Source organism: Thalassophryne amazonica, chromosome 6 (genome assembly GCF_902500255.1).
Source record: "Thalassophryne amazonica chromosome 6, fThaAma1.1, whole genome shotgun sequence".
Lineage (NCBI taxonomy): Eukaryota > Metazoa > Chordata > Actinopteri > Batrachoidiformes > Batrachoididae > Thalassophryne > Thalassophryne amazonica.
The window spans coordinates 69,838,742-69,856,731 of NC_047108.1; the positions used below are offsets into that span (position 1 = coordinate 69,838,742).

General features: G+C 46.3%; 1 protein-coding gene across 1 annotated transcript in view; it reads right to left on the bottom strand.

The window, feature by feature from the left end:
• The window catches only part of lrp1ab (low density lipoprotein receptor-related protein 1Ab), a 408,853-nt gene that overhangs the window by 137,152 nt on the left and 253,711 nt on the right, over nt 1-17,990 (bottom strand). The window contains exons 22-24 of the mRNA XM_034172428.1: nt 9,790-9,987; nt 5,406-5,651; nt 3,834-4,031 (exon numbers count right to left, since the gene is read on the bottom strand). Coding sequence (XP_034028319.1) covers nt 3,834-4,031; nt 5,406-5,651; nt 9,790-9,987 — 642 coding nt within the window. The remainder of the gene's footprint in view (nt 1-3,833; nt 4,032-5,405; nt 5,652-9,789; nt 9,988-17,990) is intronic.

Sequence of the window (17,990 nt, forward strand, 5' to 3'; positions counted from 1 at the left end):
ATAAAGAGGAAAATAAAACACACAGCAAACTATAATAAACAACTGTTTTGACACTTTATAAAGGTAATTTGAGGTCTTGTGAGAAAGACTGTACAGCAAAAAGGTTCAAACAATAAACACAAATGCACATTTTGAACAATATATACAAAATGGTCTATGCGCTTTTTTGTCCATTGATATGGTAAACAGTGCATTACATAGAGAAAGCAACAGAGTTATCCAGTAACATTCACATGCAAACTAGTGGAGCAATCCTGATAGTTACACACTTTGTTTGAGCACGTGAGATTGTCAACAGAGGCTCTCCGTGTGCTCCTGCTTTCACTGATCACTGTGCGTAATGGTGCAGGGCACACTGAGTATGTACTAATAGTATGTACTAATTGGAGCACCCAGGGGGCTATTCAAAGGGCCCACTAGTAACACATCAGTCCTGAAAACGATCTTTGGCTTTTCACGTGAGGTAAATCTGGATTGGATTTTGAAAAACCATGTGACGGTGAACCAATTCCGATTGGACACTCACATTGCACACGTCATCACAAAGCTTCTATGAGGAGTACAAAGATGGCTGATGGCTGGCTCGAAAGTCCACAGAGTTAACTTTAAAGCAAAAAAAAGTATGTTTCTATCCCATATCATTCAAAAGTTATTTATAATTTAGTAATGCTTGGTCTTAGCTGTCGTATACGAAGGCATCGGTCCCAGAGGGTTAATGCTGACAAATTATACTATGTTTGTTTCTGCCACCTAATTCTGTTTTGTCTCTCTGTCTGAGGTGCGTCTCCATCCAGAAGTGGGAGTGGGTGTCTTCTTCTGCAATGGTCATGAAATAGATGGGATCTGTGGACCCAGACCCCTCCTCTTCCTCTCCCCCGCCAGCCTCCAGTTCTGTACACCAGCATGGACTCCCAAAATTTCCTGCATATGTGTATTGTCAAGTGTGTCAGTAGCATGGCCTAAGCAGAGGGTCACCCATTTGAGTCTGGTCTGCTTGAGGTTTCTTCCTGAAATCATCAGAGGGAGTTTTTCCTTACCACTGTCACCTGTGTGCTTGTTCTAGGGGTTGGTAAGGTTAGACCTTACTTGTGTGAAGTGCCTTGAGGCAGCATTGTTGTGATTTGGAGCTATACAAATGAAATAAATAAACTGAAATAAATTAACCCATATACGAGGGCTGTCAATAAAGTAACGGTCCTTTTTATTTTTTTCAAAAACTATATGGATTTCATTCATATGTTTTTACGTCAGACATGCTTGAACCCTCGTGCGCATGCGTGAATTTTTCCACGCCTGTCGGTGACGTCATTCGCCTGTGAGCACTCCTTGTGGGAGGAGTCGTCCAGCCCCTCGTCGGAATTCCTTTGTCTGAGAAGTTGCTGAGAGACTGGCGCGTTGTTTGATCAAAATTTTTTCTAAACCTGTGAGACACATCGAAGTGGACACGGTTCGAAAAATTAAGCTGGTTTTCAGTGAAAATTTTAACGGCTGATGAGAGATTTTGAGGTGATTCTGTCGCTTTAAGGACTTCCCACGGTGCGAGATGTCGCTCAGCGCTCTCAGCCGCCGTCGTCAGCCTGTTCAAGCTGAAAACCTCCACATTTCAGGCTCTATTGATCCAGGACTTCGTGAGAGAACAGAGAAGTTTCAGAAGAAGTCGGTTTCAGCATTTTATCCGGATATTCCACTGTTAAAGCAGATTTTTTTAATGAAAGACGTGCGGACTGATCCGCGCGTCGGGACGCAGCCGACGCGGTGCGGCGGCACAGGAAAAACACCTCCGTGTTGATAACCATTTGTAAAATCCAGGCGGCTTTTGATGGCTTTCAGTGGAGTGAGTATATGAGAAATTGTTTAACAGGCAGGACATGTTCCAGCTTGTCCTTAAGGCTTTCAACAGAGGTGTTTTTCCTGTGGCGGAGCATCGCGGCGGCTGCGTCCCGACGCGCGGACCCGTCCGCACGTCTTTCATTAAAAAAATCTCCTTTAACAGTGGAATATCCGGATAAAATGCTGAAACCGACTTCTTCTGAAACTTCTCTGTTCTCTCACGACGTCCTGGATCAATAGAACCTGAAATGTGGAGGTTTTCAGCTTGAACAGGCTGACGACGGCGGCTGAGAGCGCTGAGCGACGTCTCGCACCGTGGGAAGTCCTTAAAGCGACAGAATCACCTCAAAATCTCTCATCAGCCATTAAAATTTTCACTGAAAACCAGCTTAATTTTTCGAACCGTGTCCACTTCGATGTGTCTCACAGGTTTAGAAAAACTTTTGATCAAACAAAGCGCCAGTCTCTCAGCAACTTCTCAGACAAAGGAATTCCGACGAGGGGCTGGACGACTCCTCCCACAAGGAGTGCTCACAGGCGAATGACGTCACCGACAGGCGTGGAAAAACTCACGCATGCGCACGAGGGTTCAAGCATGTCTGACGTAAAAACATATGAATGAAATCCATATAGTTCTTGAAAAAAATAAAAAGGACCGTTACTTTATTGACAGCCCTCGTATTCTGAAAGCACAGGCTGTTCTGAAAAAAAAAAAAAAAAAAGAGACATGAAACTTGATTGTGGGATGCACGGAGATAACAATAAAACATTTATGCCAGGCGAGTGAACTGTCCAAAAAATGCCCTCGGACCCCAGAGGGTTAACCGAATGTAATGTGCAAATGAGCAACATTTATCTATTATACCACCTACCACTGTCGGATTTGTTGATTTTCTTTTGACCTCACAAAGTTAAACTTTGGTACGACTGGGCTCATGAAAACCTCACGTTGACCTTTGAACTTTTCCAAGAGTTTGAAGGCATAGAAGCAGCAGCACAGCAACATTAGCTCAACTGATTGATAATATTAAAATTAAGTCATTAGGGCAGTTAGAGCAAAATATTGATGTACTTGTATCAATTACTTTAAATTATTTTAAAATCAGTTTTTCATTCATATACATTATATAAGCTTATTCATAATAAATGCTTGTTTATACAGTTTATAATGTTTTGCTTTTATTGAAAAATTAAATCATTGTATGCGGTGCTGTATCAGCATGGCTTTTAAAAGCACAACCTTTAACACACAGCTGGCCCACTTCTTAGAAAACAGGTTTCAAACACCTGTGTTTTTAGTATTTCAACAGAAACAACTAGTACTCATGGGACCTAAGTGTAAACCAGTGTGTGTGATCATCTGGCTGAAGGCGATCAGACCAGTTCTCCCTGCAGTACAGATGGATAAACCCAGTCAGTCACTGTGTCTTTATTAAGCTGGTGGCACGTCTGTGGCTTAGTGAGTTTGCACAAACACCAAGATGTTGAAGCGACTTCGATAACAAGCAGGAGGAGCTGATGTATGAGTTGGTCACAAAGTCTGCACTGAGGAGCTCTGCCTTAATGATGAAGTCTGAGGGTCTGGGAACTCTGCCTCCCACGCTACACTAGTGTTCTGGCTGTAGTCACACGCACAGAGAGTGCCAAGACAAATGGAAAGAGACAAAGCCTTCCGTGTGCCCCCCGAGTGCTTTGCTGGGAACACAACCTGGATTGAAAAGGAGACCTGCGGTTTTGGGAGCAGGAAAGGTCAACCGTGACACGGTCGATTCCCACCCCCCTGCCAGAGATTCAACATATCTGGTTACGATTAGTGTTTAGCAGAACTTAATTTCCAAGAAATGGCCCAGTCAACAAAATAAAACATCTCGCGTTATTTAAATTTGACTTCCAAAATGATGAATAATGAACTCCTTTCACTGCTCTAAGCAGCCGTACCTGCTTATTTATCTTTGTGTGTTAGCTAAAAATGACTGAAAGATGCACCTCAGACGTCATCTTACCACCATTGTCAGACAGTTTTCCACGGTAGATCTTGTCCTCCACTACGTCGGTCCAGTACAGGGTACTCTGGTTGAGGTGGAAGTCCAGGGCGATTGTGTTCCTCAGGCCAGGCACAAGCACACTGAACTCCCCCTTGTGAAGATCAATCCTTCTGATCTCATGGCGGTTAGAGAAGATGATAAAGGGCTTGAAGGGATCTGAAAGAAACAAATTTGTACCCAGTAAAGTGTAAATCTCTTTTCAAATAAACTTTCCACTTCAGATTCCCCAAATTCCCTGGTGATTAAACTGGCAGCAGCTTTCTCTTCCAGAATATTTGGTTGCCAGGTTTGTGTTCACAGTTCCTTTTAAGTCTAAACGCATGACGCAGCCGTCAGCATTGTAAAGTTTATAAAGAACAATAAAAATATTCTCGTGTTTGTTGATTGGTATGGACGAGGTCTTCATATTGCAAAGGTTCTTTTCAGTGAAAATGACAGTCTCATATCTTTTATAGAGGTGAAGGATGCTTTTGGCCTCCCTAATAATGCCTTTTTTGCATATTTACAAGTTGGCATTTTATAAATAGCAATGTGAAATCTTTGCATAAGGACGAACCATTGCCAAATCCACTTGAGAGTTTTTTTTGTCTACATTTAAAATTACCAAAGGGTTTATTTCTCAATTTTATGGTGTGTTACTTAAATTTACTGGGGATAGTGTGGAGAAACTTGTTAAGAGATGGGAGGAGGATATCAGTATTTCTTACAATGAAGTGGACTGGCATAGAGCAATCTGTGATATCTACTCAGTTTTTCTGAGTAACAGATTAAGAGAAATGCAATTTAGAATTTTTCATAGGCGGCACAGAAATCCTTATGTTTTGAATAAATTTGACCCTTCCAGATCTTCGTGTCAAAAGTGCAATCAGACTCCGGCTACCTATATTCATTGTTTCTGGTCATGTCCTAAAATATCAAGATTTTGGTTCCTGGTAGCAAAGCAGATTGGTGCAATTTTGAAATGTAAAATTTTTTTGGACCCCGGTCAATTTTTATTAGGACTACCAGCTAAAACTACATACTTCAACGGTAAAATACTCAAGAAGTTTCTCTCTTTGGCTAGGAAATGCATCCCGAATAAGTGGATAATGGACAAACCCCCTACAGTCACAGAGTGGTATAATGAAATTTTTAGAGTTATGCCAATGGAAAGAATAAGCGCAAAACTGAGGGGCAAAGACAACTTGTTTACAGAAAGGTGGCAGCCTCTTATTGATTGCCTTCCCAGGAACCTTGGAGAGACTATTGTTAAAGGCTCTTGTACATTGACTGGAAGGTTCTGCTTTGCAGTGTGATGCCTGTGTCCACTTTAACAGTTGTGTTTTGTTTTTACTTTACGCCCTCTGTTTTTCTGTTGTGTAACTTTTTTTTAAAGTTACTTTCTACGTAGTCTGCTCAGTGTTGTCGACATTTCTGTTTGTTCTTGTTCATGTTTAAAACCAAATAAAATCTCATTATAAAAAAATGTATTCTCAATTAACATATACGAAGAAAGCTATAGTTTGCAGAACTGAACAAAATCAAACAAACCAGTGCTTTTGCAGCTTTCCATGTCAGACTCCAGCTCCCAGCCATCATAACATGAGCACTTAACGCTGGATTTCTCCTGCTCACAATTCTGGCTACACTTGAGATGTTTGGCGCAGAAGCTCTGGATCTGGCAGGTCTTATTGTCCGCTCCCAACTCCATACCCAAGGGGCACGAACACATGAACCCCTCCCCTGGAATGATGCTGCAGTTGTGGCTACAACCACCATTGTCTATTGCACACAGATCTACAGGCAAGAAAGAGACATCAGAGCTGACTTGTACTTTCCACAGTGGAGTGAAAGAAAACAAACAAAAAGTTGCTCTTTGGCTTTTCTGAGACTGTCAGTTCAAATTGGATTTATTACATATCTGATACAAATCTGATCTCCCTGACTGACTGACATTATATATACGAAGTCTGTTAGAAAAGTATCCGACCTTTTTATTTTTTGCAAAAACCATATGGATTTGAATCACGTGTGATTGCATCAGCCAAGCTTGAACCTTCGTGCGCATGCGGGAGTTTTTTTACGCCTGTTGGCTGCGTCATTCGCCTGTGAGCAGGCTTTGTGTGAGCAGTGGTCCACTCCTCTCGTCGGATTTTTATTGTGAATAAATGTCTGAATGATTTGGAGCATTGCTGCATCAAATTTTTCCAGAAACTGTGAGAGACCTCCAGGTGGACACCATTCGGAAAATTCATATGGCTTTCAGCGACGATTTTATGGGGATTACACAGATTAAGGAGTGCTCCAGCTGGTTTAAAGACCGCCCACAGCGTCTGAGAGAGCGGAGCACTCCGAGCGCCGATCGACAGGCTGACACCCCGCTGAAACAACCAGATCATTTCCAACGTGAAGGCTTTGTTGATCTGACTTCCACAAAAAAAGGCAGAAGGCGTGGACATCAGCACTTTTTCGGCACATTCCACTGTTACAGGAGTTTTTTTCATGGAAAGAGGAGTGGAGGGACGCGCCACCGTGCCGCTCATGGCGCGGCACAAAACCACCTCCGTGTTGGTCTCACAGGACGGCTTTCAGATGGCTCAGATGGCTTTCGGTTGCTTTTCAGTCGTGTGAATATCCGAGAAATTGTGCATGAGCTGGACATGCCCCAACAGGTCCTGTGAGGATTCATCACGGCGTTGCTTTGCGCCATGTGGAACCGTCCCGACGCACGGAATTCCTCCGCACGTCTGTCTCAATGTGTCGAAAAGGTGCTGATGTCCACATCTTCCGCAATTTCTGTGCTAGTCAGACGATGTCCCGGATCAACACAGCGTCCAGTTTAGAAATGAACGGCACATTCCACTGTTACAGGAGTTTTTGTCATGGAAAGAGGAGCAGAGGAATTCCGTGCGTCGCAGCAGAGCCGCATGGCACAAAGCAATGCTGTGATGAAGCCTCACAGGACATGTTGGGGCATGTCCAGCTCATGCACAATTTCTCGGATATTCACACGACTGAAAAGCAACCGAAAGCCGTCTGAGCCATCTGAAAGCCGTCCTGTGAGACCAACACGGAGGTGGTTTTGTGCCGCGCCATGAGCAGCACGGTGGCGCATCCCTCCGCTCCTCTTTCCATGAAAAAAACTCCTGTAACAGTGGAATGTGCCGAAAAAGTGCTGATGTCCACGCCTTCTGCCTTTTTTTTGTGGAAGTCAGACGACGTCCCGGATCAACAAAGCCTTCATGTTGGAAATGATCTGGTTGTTTCAGCGGGGTGTCAGCCTGTCGATCGGCGCTCGGAGTACGCTGCACTCTCAGACGCTGTGGGCGGTCTTTAAACCGGCTGGAGCACTCCTTAATCTGTGTAATCCCCATAAAATCGTCGCTGAAAGCCATATGAATTTTCCGAATGGTGTCCACCTGGAGGTCTCTCACAGTTTCTGGAAACATTTGATGCAGCAAAGCTCCAAATCGTTCAGACATTTATTCACAATAAAAATCCGACGAGAGGGGTGGACCACTGCTCATACAAAGCCTGCTCACAGGCGAATGACGCAACCGACAGGCGTGAAAAAACTCACGCATGCGCACGAAGGTTCAAGCTTGGCTGATGCACTCACACGTGATTCAAATCCATATGGTTTTTGCAAAAAATAAAAAGGTCGGATACTTTTCTAACAGACCTCGTGTGTGTGTATATATACGAGGGCTGTCCGTAAAGTATAGGTCCTTTTTATTTTTTTCAAAAACTATATGGATTTCATTCATATGTTTTTACGTCAGACATGCTTGAACCCTCGTGCGCATGCGTGAGTTTTTCCATGCCTGTCGGTGACGTCATTCGCCTGTGAGCACTCCTTGTGGGAGGAGTCGTCCAGCCCCTCGTCGGAATTCCTTTGTCTGAGAAGTTGCTGAGAGACTGGCGCTTTGTTTGATCAAAATTTTTTCTAAACCTGTGAGACACATCGAAGTGGACACGGTTCGAAAAATTAAGCTGGTTTTCAGTGAAAATTTTAACAGCTGATGAGAGATTTTGAGGTGATTCTGTCGCTTTAAGGACTTTTCACGGTGCGAGACGTCGTGCAGCGCTCTCAGGCAGCGTCATCAGCCTGTTTCAAGCTTAAAACCTCCACATTTCAGGCTCTATTGATCCAGGACGTCGTGAGAGAACAGAGACGTTTCAGAAGAAGTCGGTTTCAGCATTTTATCCGGATATTCCACTGTTAAAGGAGATTTTTTTAATGAAAGACGTGCGGACGGGTCCGCGCGTCAGGACACAGCTGACGCGGCGCGGCGGCACAGGAAAAACACCTCCGTGTCGATAACCATTTGTTAAAATCCAGGCGGCTTTTGATGGCTTTCAGTAGAGTGAGTATATGAGAAATTGTTTATCAGCTGGAGATGTTCCAACTTGTCCTTAAGGCTTCCAACAGAGGTGTTTTTCCTGTGAAGGAGCGTCGCAGCGGCTGCGAGCCGACGCTGCAATCCGCCCGCACGTCTTTCATTAAAAAATCTCCTTTAACAGTGGAATATCCGGATAAAATGCTGAAACCGACTTCTTCTGAAACATCTCTGTTCTCTCACGACGTCCTGGATCAACAGAGCCTGAAATGTGGAGGTTTTAAGCTTGAAACAGGCTGATGACGCTGCCTGAGAGTGCTGCGCGACGTCTCGCACCGTGGGAAGTCCTTAAAGCGACAGAATCACCTCAAAATCTCTCATCAGCTGTTAAAATTTTCACTGAAGACCAGCTTAATTTTTCGAACCATGTCCACTTCCATGTGTCTCACAGGTTTAGAAAAAATTTTGATCAAACAAAGCGCCAGTCTCTCAGCAACTTCTCAGACAAAGGAATTCCGACGAGGGGCTGGATGACTCCTCCCACAAGGAGTGCTCATAGGCGAATGACGTCACCGACAGGCGTGGAAAAACTCACGCATGCGCACGAGGGTTCAAGCATGTCTGACGTAAAAACATATGAATGAAATCCATATAGTTTTTGAAAAAAATAAAAAGGACCTATACTTTACGGACAGACCTTGTATATATATATATATATATATATATATCTCAAATGACTAGATCTGATTTCTGTATCCGTGTTGCAGTCCTCATGTGCATTCTAACCCACACTGATTCCTCGATTAATTAATTAAAGTCACACCCGGAAACAGTCCAATGACTGCTGTCCAGGGTCCAAACAACGGATTATAATCAAAGGTGGTGATCAGCCAAAATAAAAAACAAAACAATAACAAAAATGTGTGTGCACACAAGCATGTAGAATACAGACAAATGATGTGGACAGACAAAGCAACAGCTGAAATGTTGCCAAATACACAAATACTCCAGACTCATGTGCAGGTGAGGTGCGTGTCCAATGTGATGCGAGTTTCATGTTTGAGGTGTTACAAACTGAGAATCCCATCTCAGTATTCATTTGTGGAGGTGAGTTTAGAGGTTAAGTTGAGCTTTTCAGTGTGTGTGTGTGTGTGTCTGTGTGTATAGCAAGTGGCTGCATGAAATTTTTTTTTTTTTTGCTGTCACCCAGCAGTTAGCAGCGGCAAGGTGGGGGGGGTACTCAAAAAATGAGAGTTGTGAATTCCGGATGACTGCCTGATGGAAAAGCATGCTAAACACCACCCTCTGGCGGTCAGGAGGAATGAAATATAACAGTCAACAGTCACAATCTGATCTGGGCATTCAGACAAAAAACAGAACAAAAATGTGATTTAAATCGCATTTTAAACGACGTATGATTGAGGCTTGAACCAGATTGGGGAAAAAAATGATTTTATGCAACTTTTGACTGTTCAGACTTGCAACATGGAATCAGACTCAAATCGGATTTTTACTGGCAGTCTGAACATGGGTTTAAAATATGTGAGCATGTGAGTGTGTGCGCGGACGTGGAAAACAGTCTAAAAGTGTTTTACCACAAAGTTTCTCGTCAGAGCCATCAGGACAATCGTCAGTGCCGTCGCACAGCTTCTCAGCAGGCAGGCAGATGGAGTCGTTGGTAGCACACATGTGGTGAGACAACTTGCACACCAACGCCTCACAGTTCTCTTCATCGGAGTTGTCCTCGCAGTCACTATCACCATCACACACCCAGGCCTTGCTGATGCAACGAGCTGACAGGACACAGACACACACACACACACACACACACACACACACACACACACACACACACACACACACACACACACACACACACACACACACACACACGTCACAACTGTCAGCTTTTGTTCTTCAAGAATGTTATTCCAGTAAAGTCACACAGACGATGTGTTTCGAACAACTTCACATCTCTCATCTATTTGTTCTGCCAGAGAACAGGTTGAGTTTGCACCTGTCACTCCGTTCAGTTGGTCCAAACAAAAAAATAAAAAGTTACATTATTGCATTTTAGTTGAAGTTTGGTTTACATGCACACAGTGCATTTGTAAATCAAGCAGTGTAAAAAAAAAATGTTATTTTGTCCAGTGCTACATTGGCCCTGTTTTACTGCTAATATGTTTTCAATAACTTAATGAAACACGTAGTTAATGTTTATTTTAGATCTTGCTCACCCTGTACCTCTTTAAGGCAAAATTAAGGACAGATAGAAATAAAGGATATTATATGATAGTACTGTTTCAGCAGGTGTTTACAGTGCATCCTGAAAGTACGATAAGATATAGTATACTTTATTGTCCCTTCTGGTAAATTTGTTTTGGATTCCAAGGGCTGCACAAATAAAACTGCCATGGCATAATTACATAACTCATGCACACTGCACATAACTTAATACACACACCAATATTGCACACACCCCTTTTGCACAACAGTCTTCCACAGATGGCTCATGCATACTGCACATATTTCTAATACACATACCCATATTCCACATATCCCTAATACACATACCCATATTGCACATATCCCTATTGCACAGCCGTCTCACACATATGGTTAAAAGGAAAATGCTGACAATATAGTGAATAACAATGAATAAATAACACTGAATAGCAATGCCACCATGACATTAATGCACAATCCTACTACCTATCCCAGGAAGCATTATTTAAAACTCAAATTGACGTGGGCACAAATGAGTTTTTAAAGTGACTCAGTCTACATTGAGAGACTCTATATCGCCCACCAGACGGTAGGAGTTCATACTCAGGGTAGAGGATGTGGGAAGGATCTGACAAAGCTCGCTGTGCTTGTTTGAGAACAGACTGTTCATACATGGACTGCAGGGAAGAGTTTTCAGTCCTCCCTAAAACTTTCATGGTCGTCTTCACCAGACAAGCAAGCTTAGATTTTAACTGGACAGAGACATTACTGTACCAAGATGACATCCCATACCGGATACTGCTTTCCAAAACAGCCTGATAAAACAGAAACAAGATGTTCCAATCAACCCCAAACACCCTGAGTCTGCGCAGAAAATATAACCTCTGCTGTAAACGGGAGCATAAATGATTGACATGTATTTCCTAGCTACTGTAAACTGGTGATCTAAGTAAATGCCTAGATACCTGTAAAAGTTGACCTGATTGATTTCTTCGTCATGGATTACCAGAGGGGTATGATCACCAATAGACTGAGGGTCAATTAGCATCTCCTCAGTTTTCGTTATATTTATGGTAAGAAAGTTAGCCTCACTCCAGTGGACAAAAGACTGCACCTCGTTAAAGTACAGTGATGGATCTGAGTCTTTGTGAAGCAGACTAAGAATGGCAGTGTCATCAGAAAACTTAAAAACATGGTTTCCATGAAAGTGGCTAATGCAATCAGTATAAATTGTAAAAAGGACAGGCGAATGAACTGTCACAGCCCTGAGGTTCAACAGTACTGATGTTTTTTGGATCAGAGATAGTGTTGTTCACTCTGACATTTTGAATCCTGTCTGTTAAAAAAGAATAGAATCATTTTAGAATTACAGGGTTTACTGACAGGTGAATAAGATTTTGGATCAGTAAATGAGGCTGTGATGTGTTAAAAGCAGAACTAAAATCAATAAATAAAAGACGTTCTTAAGCCTTTGGGTCTTCAAGGTGTTTTAGTGACAGGTGAGTGATGCCATTAATGGCATCATCTGTGGCCCGCCGTCTCCTACAAGCAAACTGCAGAGGATCTAGATCGGAATTTATCTCTGACTTTAAAATAGACACAAGATATTTTTCTAAGCATTTCATAACATCAGAAGTTATAGCTACAGGTCTAAAATCATTGTTAACCATTGGGCAGGGTTTTTGGGGACTGGAACAATAATTGATTTTTTCCAGAGTAAAGGAACTGTGTGCTGGTCTACAGACTGCTGGAAGACCGGGCAACAGGCTGTTGTGAGCTCCTCTGCAAAAGTCTTTAAAAGAAGAGCTGAGATGCCATCTGGGCCAGCAGACTTATTTTTCTGAACCCCACTAAAAAGTGACCCGATTTTCCCTGGATCAACTACTAACCTAGTGCGCAAGTCAGGTGAAATGGAATTTAAAATATTAGCACCATCCAAAGAAAAATCCTGTTTCTCAAATCTCAAATAAAAGTCATTGAGCTCATTCGCTTTTTCTGATCATCATCTGTTACAAAGCTTTTCCTTTTTGTTGTCATGTTAGCTGCCAAAGTATTTATAGGGCTTCACTTCAAAGATGGCTGTCCTTCTGGAAGGTTCTCCTCTCTCCATAGAGGAATGCTGGAGCTCTGACAGAGTGACCATCGGATTCTTGGTCACCTCCCTGACTCAAGGTGCATTAACACAAGCATGCCTGTGACTCACGCAATAGCATGATCCCACTTGCTGTGTTCACAGCTGGACAGTGTTCTTTGTTCTACCGGCTGCCACGTGCTCTGCGCTGGACTCTCCATATATAAAATAATTATTTTGTGGTGGATTAATCATTTTTTTCTGCAAACTGGCCATTGAAAACGGCTCTAATCGCATCCTGAATCACAAAGGAGGCTGCAGCTGGAGCCGTTTGCATACCTGCAGAAAGCATTTTCAGCCATCTAAAAAGGTAATTTTTTGTCATGTTTACATTGTCTTGGCTTGATAAAGCAGTTGCGTTTTTTCCTTCTTGTGTGCAGCTGTTAAAGTATGTTTATAACAGATTTAATTCTTGTTATAATCCTTCAGACAAGCTGCGCTCTGATGTGATCCACTGACGTCACCACTTGCTCTGTTCAGACTTAGACTTAGACTTAGACTTAGACAACTTTATTCATCCCACCAGGGGCAATTAATTTCAGCAGCCTGCATACCGGCACATCACAAAAAAAAAACAAAAACAAAAAAAAAAACATACTACATCCACATAAAATGTGCAACATACTACATCCACATACCCATACATCCACACCTAACAAGGAATTTAAAAGACGGATAGCAGAAGGAATAAAAGATTTTAACAACCGATTCGTCCTGCAGACAGGTGAAACATAACGACGGCCCGAAGGCAACAAAGAAAATTCACCTGCCAGCACATGTCCGGGAGAAGACAAAATACAATTTGCCTTCCTCACCATTTGCTGTTCACAAAAACTAGCTAGGTCTCTGGTTTATACTCCAATGATCTTTGAACATGTGTTGTGTGGGCCGCCAGAAGAGGAGGCACTGCTGGCCCACCACCAGAGGGCACCCTGCCTGAAGTGCGGGCTTCAGGCACGAGAGGGCGCTGCCGCCATGGACACAGCCGGGGGTGACAGCTGTCGCTCATTACCTCTTGACAGCTGTCACCCATCTACTCAACATCATCTCACTCCATAAAGACCAGACGTCATCTCCACCTCGTTGCCGAGATATCATACTTCATTGGAGGTAATATCCTCAGCCATTTGTGTTTCTAATAAGCTGTATATTGTGAGTGTTTGCAGGAGTACTGGTCCCTCTTCTTGTGGAGGCTGAGTGAGTGCAGGACGGCACTCTTTTCCTCTGAGGGATCACTGTAAATACCTCAACATTCTGAGTGAGAGGTGGCATTCCCACCGTTGTTGTTACTGGGTGTACACATACCCACACTTGACTGTCTTTGTTCTCGCCAGCAGTACCAGATCCGACAGTCGGGGACGGTGATCACCTGGGAATTCGGGACTTGGCGGCTCCAGTATTCACCAGGTTCTGGGGCGGCGGAAATCGTGTGGTTCCGGCTCTTCTTAGGACAGACGTCTTCTATCCTCGAGCCTGCCCACACGTCACCTTTGTGTATTGACTGTTATGATATTCTGAGATTGTCTGTATGTTCGTTGTGCACATTCACAACATTAAATTGTTATATTTTGGCTCATCTATTGACCGTTCATTTGCGCCCCCTGTTGTGGGTCCGTGTCACTACACTTTCCCAACAGGATATCTCGGCCAGCGTCATGGACTCCGAGGGGCGTCACCCGGCTGTTGAACGACCAATGGGAGAGCAGAGAGCGCAGGCGTCTGCAGGAGACGTGATTGGTGAGCTGCAGCACATTCTCACCGCCTTTACGGCTCGGTTGGATCAAATGACTGAGCAAAACATCCTCCTGAACCGCAGGGTGGAGGCTCTCTCCGCACAGATGGCGGCGAGCGCTCAGTGCACTGCTGCAGCTCGTCCTCCTGCCGACCCTGTGCAGGATATAAACGTTCCAGTGGTGGTTCAACAACCCCTCCCACCATCCCCTGAAGCATACATAAGCCCTCCTGAGCCGTACGGAGGTTGTGTGGAGACGTGCGCGGATTTTCTTATGCAGTGTTCGCTCGTCTTCGCACAACGTCCCGTCATGTACGCGTCAGATGCTAGTAAAATAGCTTATGTGATTGCTCTGCTTCGGGGTAAAGCACGCGCCTGGGCTACGGCGCTCTGGGAACAGAACTCACGGTTGTTATCAGCATACACTGGGTTTGTGGGGGAGTTCAGAACAGTGTTTGATCACCCTAACAGAGGAGAGACCGCTTCAACCGTGCTGCTGTCAATGAGACAGGGACGCGAGAGCGCAGCCGCTTATGCAGTCAACTTCCGCATCGCGGCTGCGAGGTCCAGCTGGAATAACGCTGCGCTCCGCGCCACCTTCATAAACGGACTGTCGTTGGTTCTGAAGGAGCAGCTGGTAGCTAAGGAGGAACCGCGGGATTTAGATGGGCTTATCGATCTCGTTATACGGTTAGACAATCGGTTGGAGGAACGCCGTCAGGAGCGAGGCGAAGGACGTGACCGGATACGCGCCGCCCCTCTCCCTTCCGGGTTCGAAAAGGGGCCGCCCTCCCCACGCTCCACAGCCGCAGCGCTTTGTGGGACAACAGCTCCCCCTGCTGACGTTGTTAGGGAAACGTACAGGGCCAAAATGGGGAGGCTGATCCGTGGAGAGTGTTTTCTCTGCAGCTCAACTGAGCACACACAGAGAAACTGCCCCAAACGGCCAAAACGACAACACTCGCCCTTAGAGACTGGGCTAAGGGGGGGTCAAAACATTCAAGTGAGACACACACAAATTGCCACACGACTCCCGGTCACAATCCTGAGTGGGGATTTAACCCTTCAAGCCCGAGCACTGGTGGACACGGGGTCAGAAGGGAATCTGCTAGACAGCAGATGGGCAAGGGAGGTAGGGCTCCCTCTGGTGGCGCTTCCTTCGCCGTTGCAGGTGCGGGCACTAGATGGCACCCTCCTCCCTTTACTCACACACAAGACACAACCAGTAACTCTGGTGGTGTCTGGAAACCACCGGGAGGAGATTGAGTTTTTTGTAACTCCTTCTACCTCCCGCGTGATTTTGGGCATCCCATGCATGTTGAAGCACAATCCCCGGATTGATTGGCCGTCTGGGGTGGTGGTTCAGTGGAGCGAAACCTGCCATCGGGGGTGTTTAGGATCCTCGGTTCCTCCCGGTTCACAGGCTAAGGAGGAGGTCAAAGTCCCTCCCAATCTGACGGCAGTGCCGGTTGAGTACCACGATCTTGCTGACGTCTTCAGTAAGGATCTGGCACTCACCCTTCCCCCGCACCGTCCGTATGATTGTGCCATTGATTTGGTTCCAGGTGCTGAGTTCCCATCCAGCAGGCTGTACAACCTCTCACGACCTGAGCACGAATCAATGGAGACCTACATCCGGGACTCATTAGCTGCCGGGCTGATCCGGAACTCCACCTCCCCGATGGGGGCAGGTTTCTTTTTTGTGGGCAAGAAAGATGGCGGACTTCGTCCATGTATTGATTACAGGGGGCTGAATGAGATTACGGTTCGCAACCGATACCCGTTGCCATTGTTAGATTCCGTGTTCACCCCCCTGCATGGAGCCAAAATCTTTACTAAGCTGGATCTTAGAAATGCATATCACCTGGTTCGGATCCGGAAGGGAGACGAATGGAAGACGGCATTTAACACCCCATTAGGTCACTTTGAGTACCTGGTCATGCCGTTCGGCCTCACCAACGCCCCCGCGACGTTCCAAGCCTTGGTTAACGACGTCTTGCGGGACTTCCTGCACCGATTCGTCTTCGTATATCTGGACGATATTCTCATCTTTTCTCCGGATCCTGAGACCCATGTCCAGCATGTACGTCAGGTCCTGCAGTGGTTGTTAGAGAACCGACTGTTTGTGAAGGGTGAGAAGTGCGAGTTTCACCGCACGTCTTTGTCCTTCCTGGGGTTTATCATCTCCTCTAACTCCGTCGCCCCTGATCCGGCCAAGGTTGCGGCGGTGAGAGATTGGCCCCAACCAACAAGCCGCAGGAAGCTGCAACAGTTCCTCGGCTTCGCTAATTTCTATAGGAGGTTCATTAAGGGCTACAGTCAGGTAGTTAGCCCCCTGACAGCCCTGACCTCTCCAAAAGTCCCCTTCACCTGGTCGGATCGGTGCGAAGCCGCATTCAAGGAGTTGAAACGACGGTTCTCTACTGCGCCAGTTTTGGTGCAGCCCGACCCTAGCCGCCAGTTCATGGTTGAAGTGGACGCCTCTGACTCAGGGATAGGAGCCGTGCTGTCCCAGAGCGGAGAGACCGATAAGGTACTTCACCCGTGTGCCTACTTTTCACGCACGTTGACCCCGGCTGAACGGAACTATGACGTCGGCAATCGAGAACTCCTTGCGGTGAAAGAGGCTCTTGAGGAGTGGAGACACCTGTTGGAGGGAGTGTCTGTGCCATTCACGGTTTTCACTGACCATCGGAACCTGGAGTATATCAGGACCGCCAAGCGGCTGAACCCCAGGCAAGCCCGCTGGTCACCACCTGTGCCAGGGGCAAGGCAGTACACACAAAGGCCCAAGGACTCCTCCAGCCGCTGCCGGTGCCTCATCGCCCCTGGTCCCACATCGGCCTGGATTTCGTCACAGGCCTCCCGCCGTCCCAGGGCAACACCACCATCTTCATGATAGTGGACCGTTTCTCCAAGGCGGCCCACTTAATGGCCCTCCCGAAGCTCCCAACAGCCCAGGAAACAGCAGACCTCCTGGTCCACCACGTTGTCCGTCTGCATGGGATACCCTCCGACATCGTCTCAGATCGTGGTCCCCAGTTCTCCTCACACGTCTGGAGGAGCTTCTGCAGGGAACTGGGGGCCACCGTGAGCCTCTCGTCCGGGTACCATCCACAGACGAACGGACAGGCAGAGCGGGTCAACCAGGAACTGGATCAGACCCTCCGCTGCGTCACATCCGCGCACCCGACGGCCTGGAGTAACCATCTGGCCTGGATCGAGTATGCGCATAACAGCCAGGTGTCTTCGGCCACCGGCCTCTCCCCATTTGAGGTGTGTTTGGGGTATCAGCCCCCGTTGTTTCCCGTGGTGGAGGGAGAGGTCGGTGTGCCCTCGGTCCAGGCCCACCTGCGGAAGTGCCGTCGGGTGTGGCGCTCCGCCCGCTCTGCCTTGTTGAAGGCCCGGACGAGGGCGAAGACCCATGCAGACCGCCGGTGATCCCCGGCCCCTGCTTACCAGCTCGGGCAGGAGGTGTGGCTTTCCACGAAGGACATCCCCCTCCAGGTGGACTCCCCGAAACTCCAGGACAGGTACACTGGCCCCTTCAAGATCCTCAAAGTCCTCAGTCCTGCCGCAGTGAAGCTCCAACTCCCGGCTTCACTGCGGATCCATCCGGTTTTCCACGTGTCACGTCTCAAACCTCATCACACCTCACCCCTCTGTGCTCCCGGACCGGCGCCCCCTCCTGCTCGGATCATCGACGG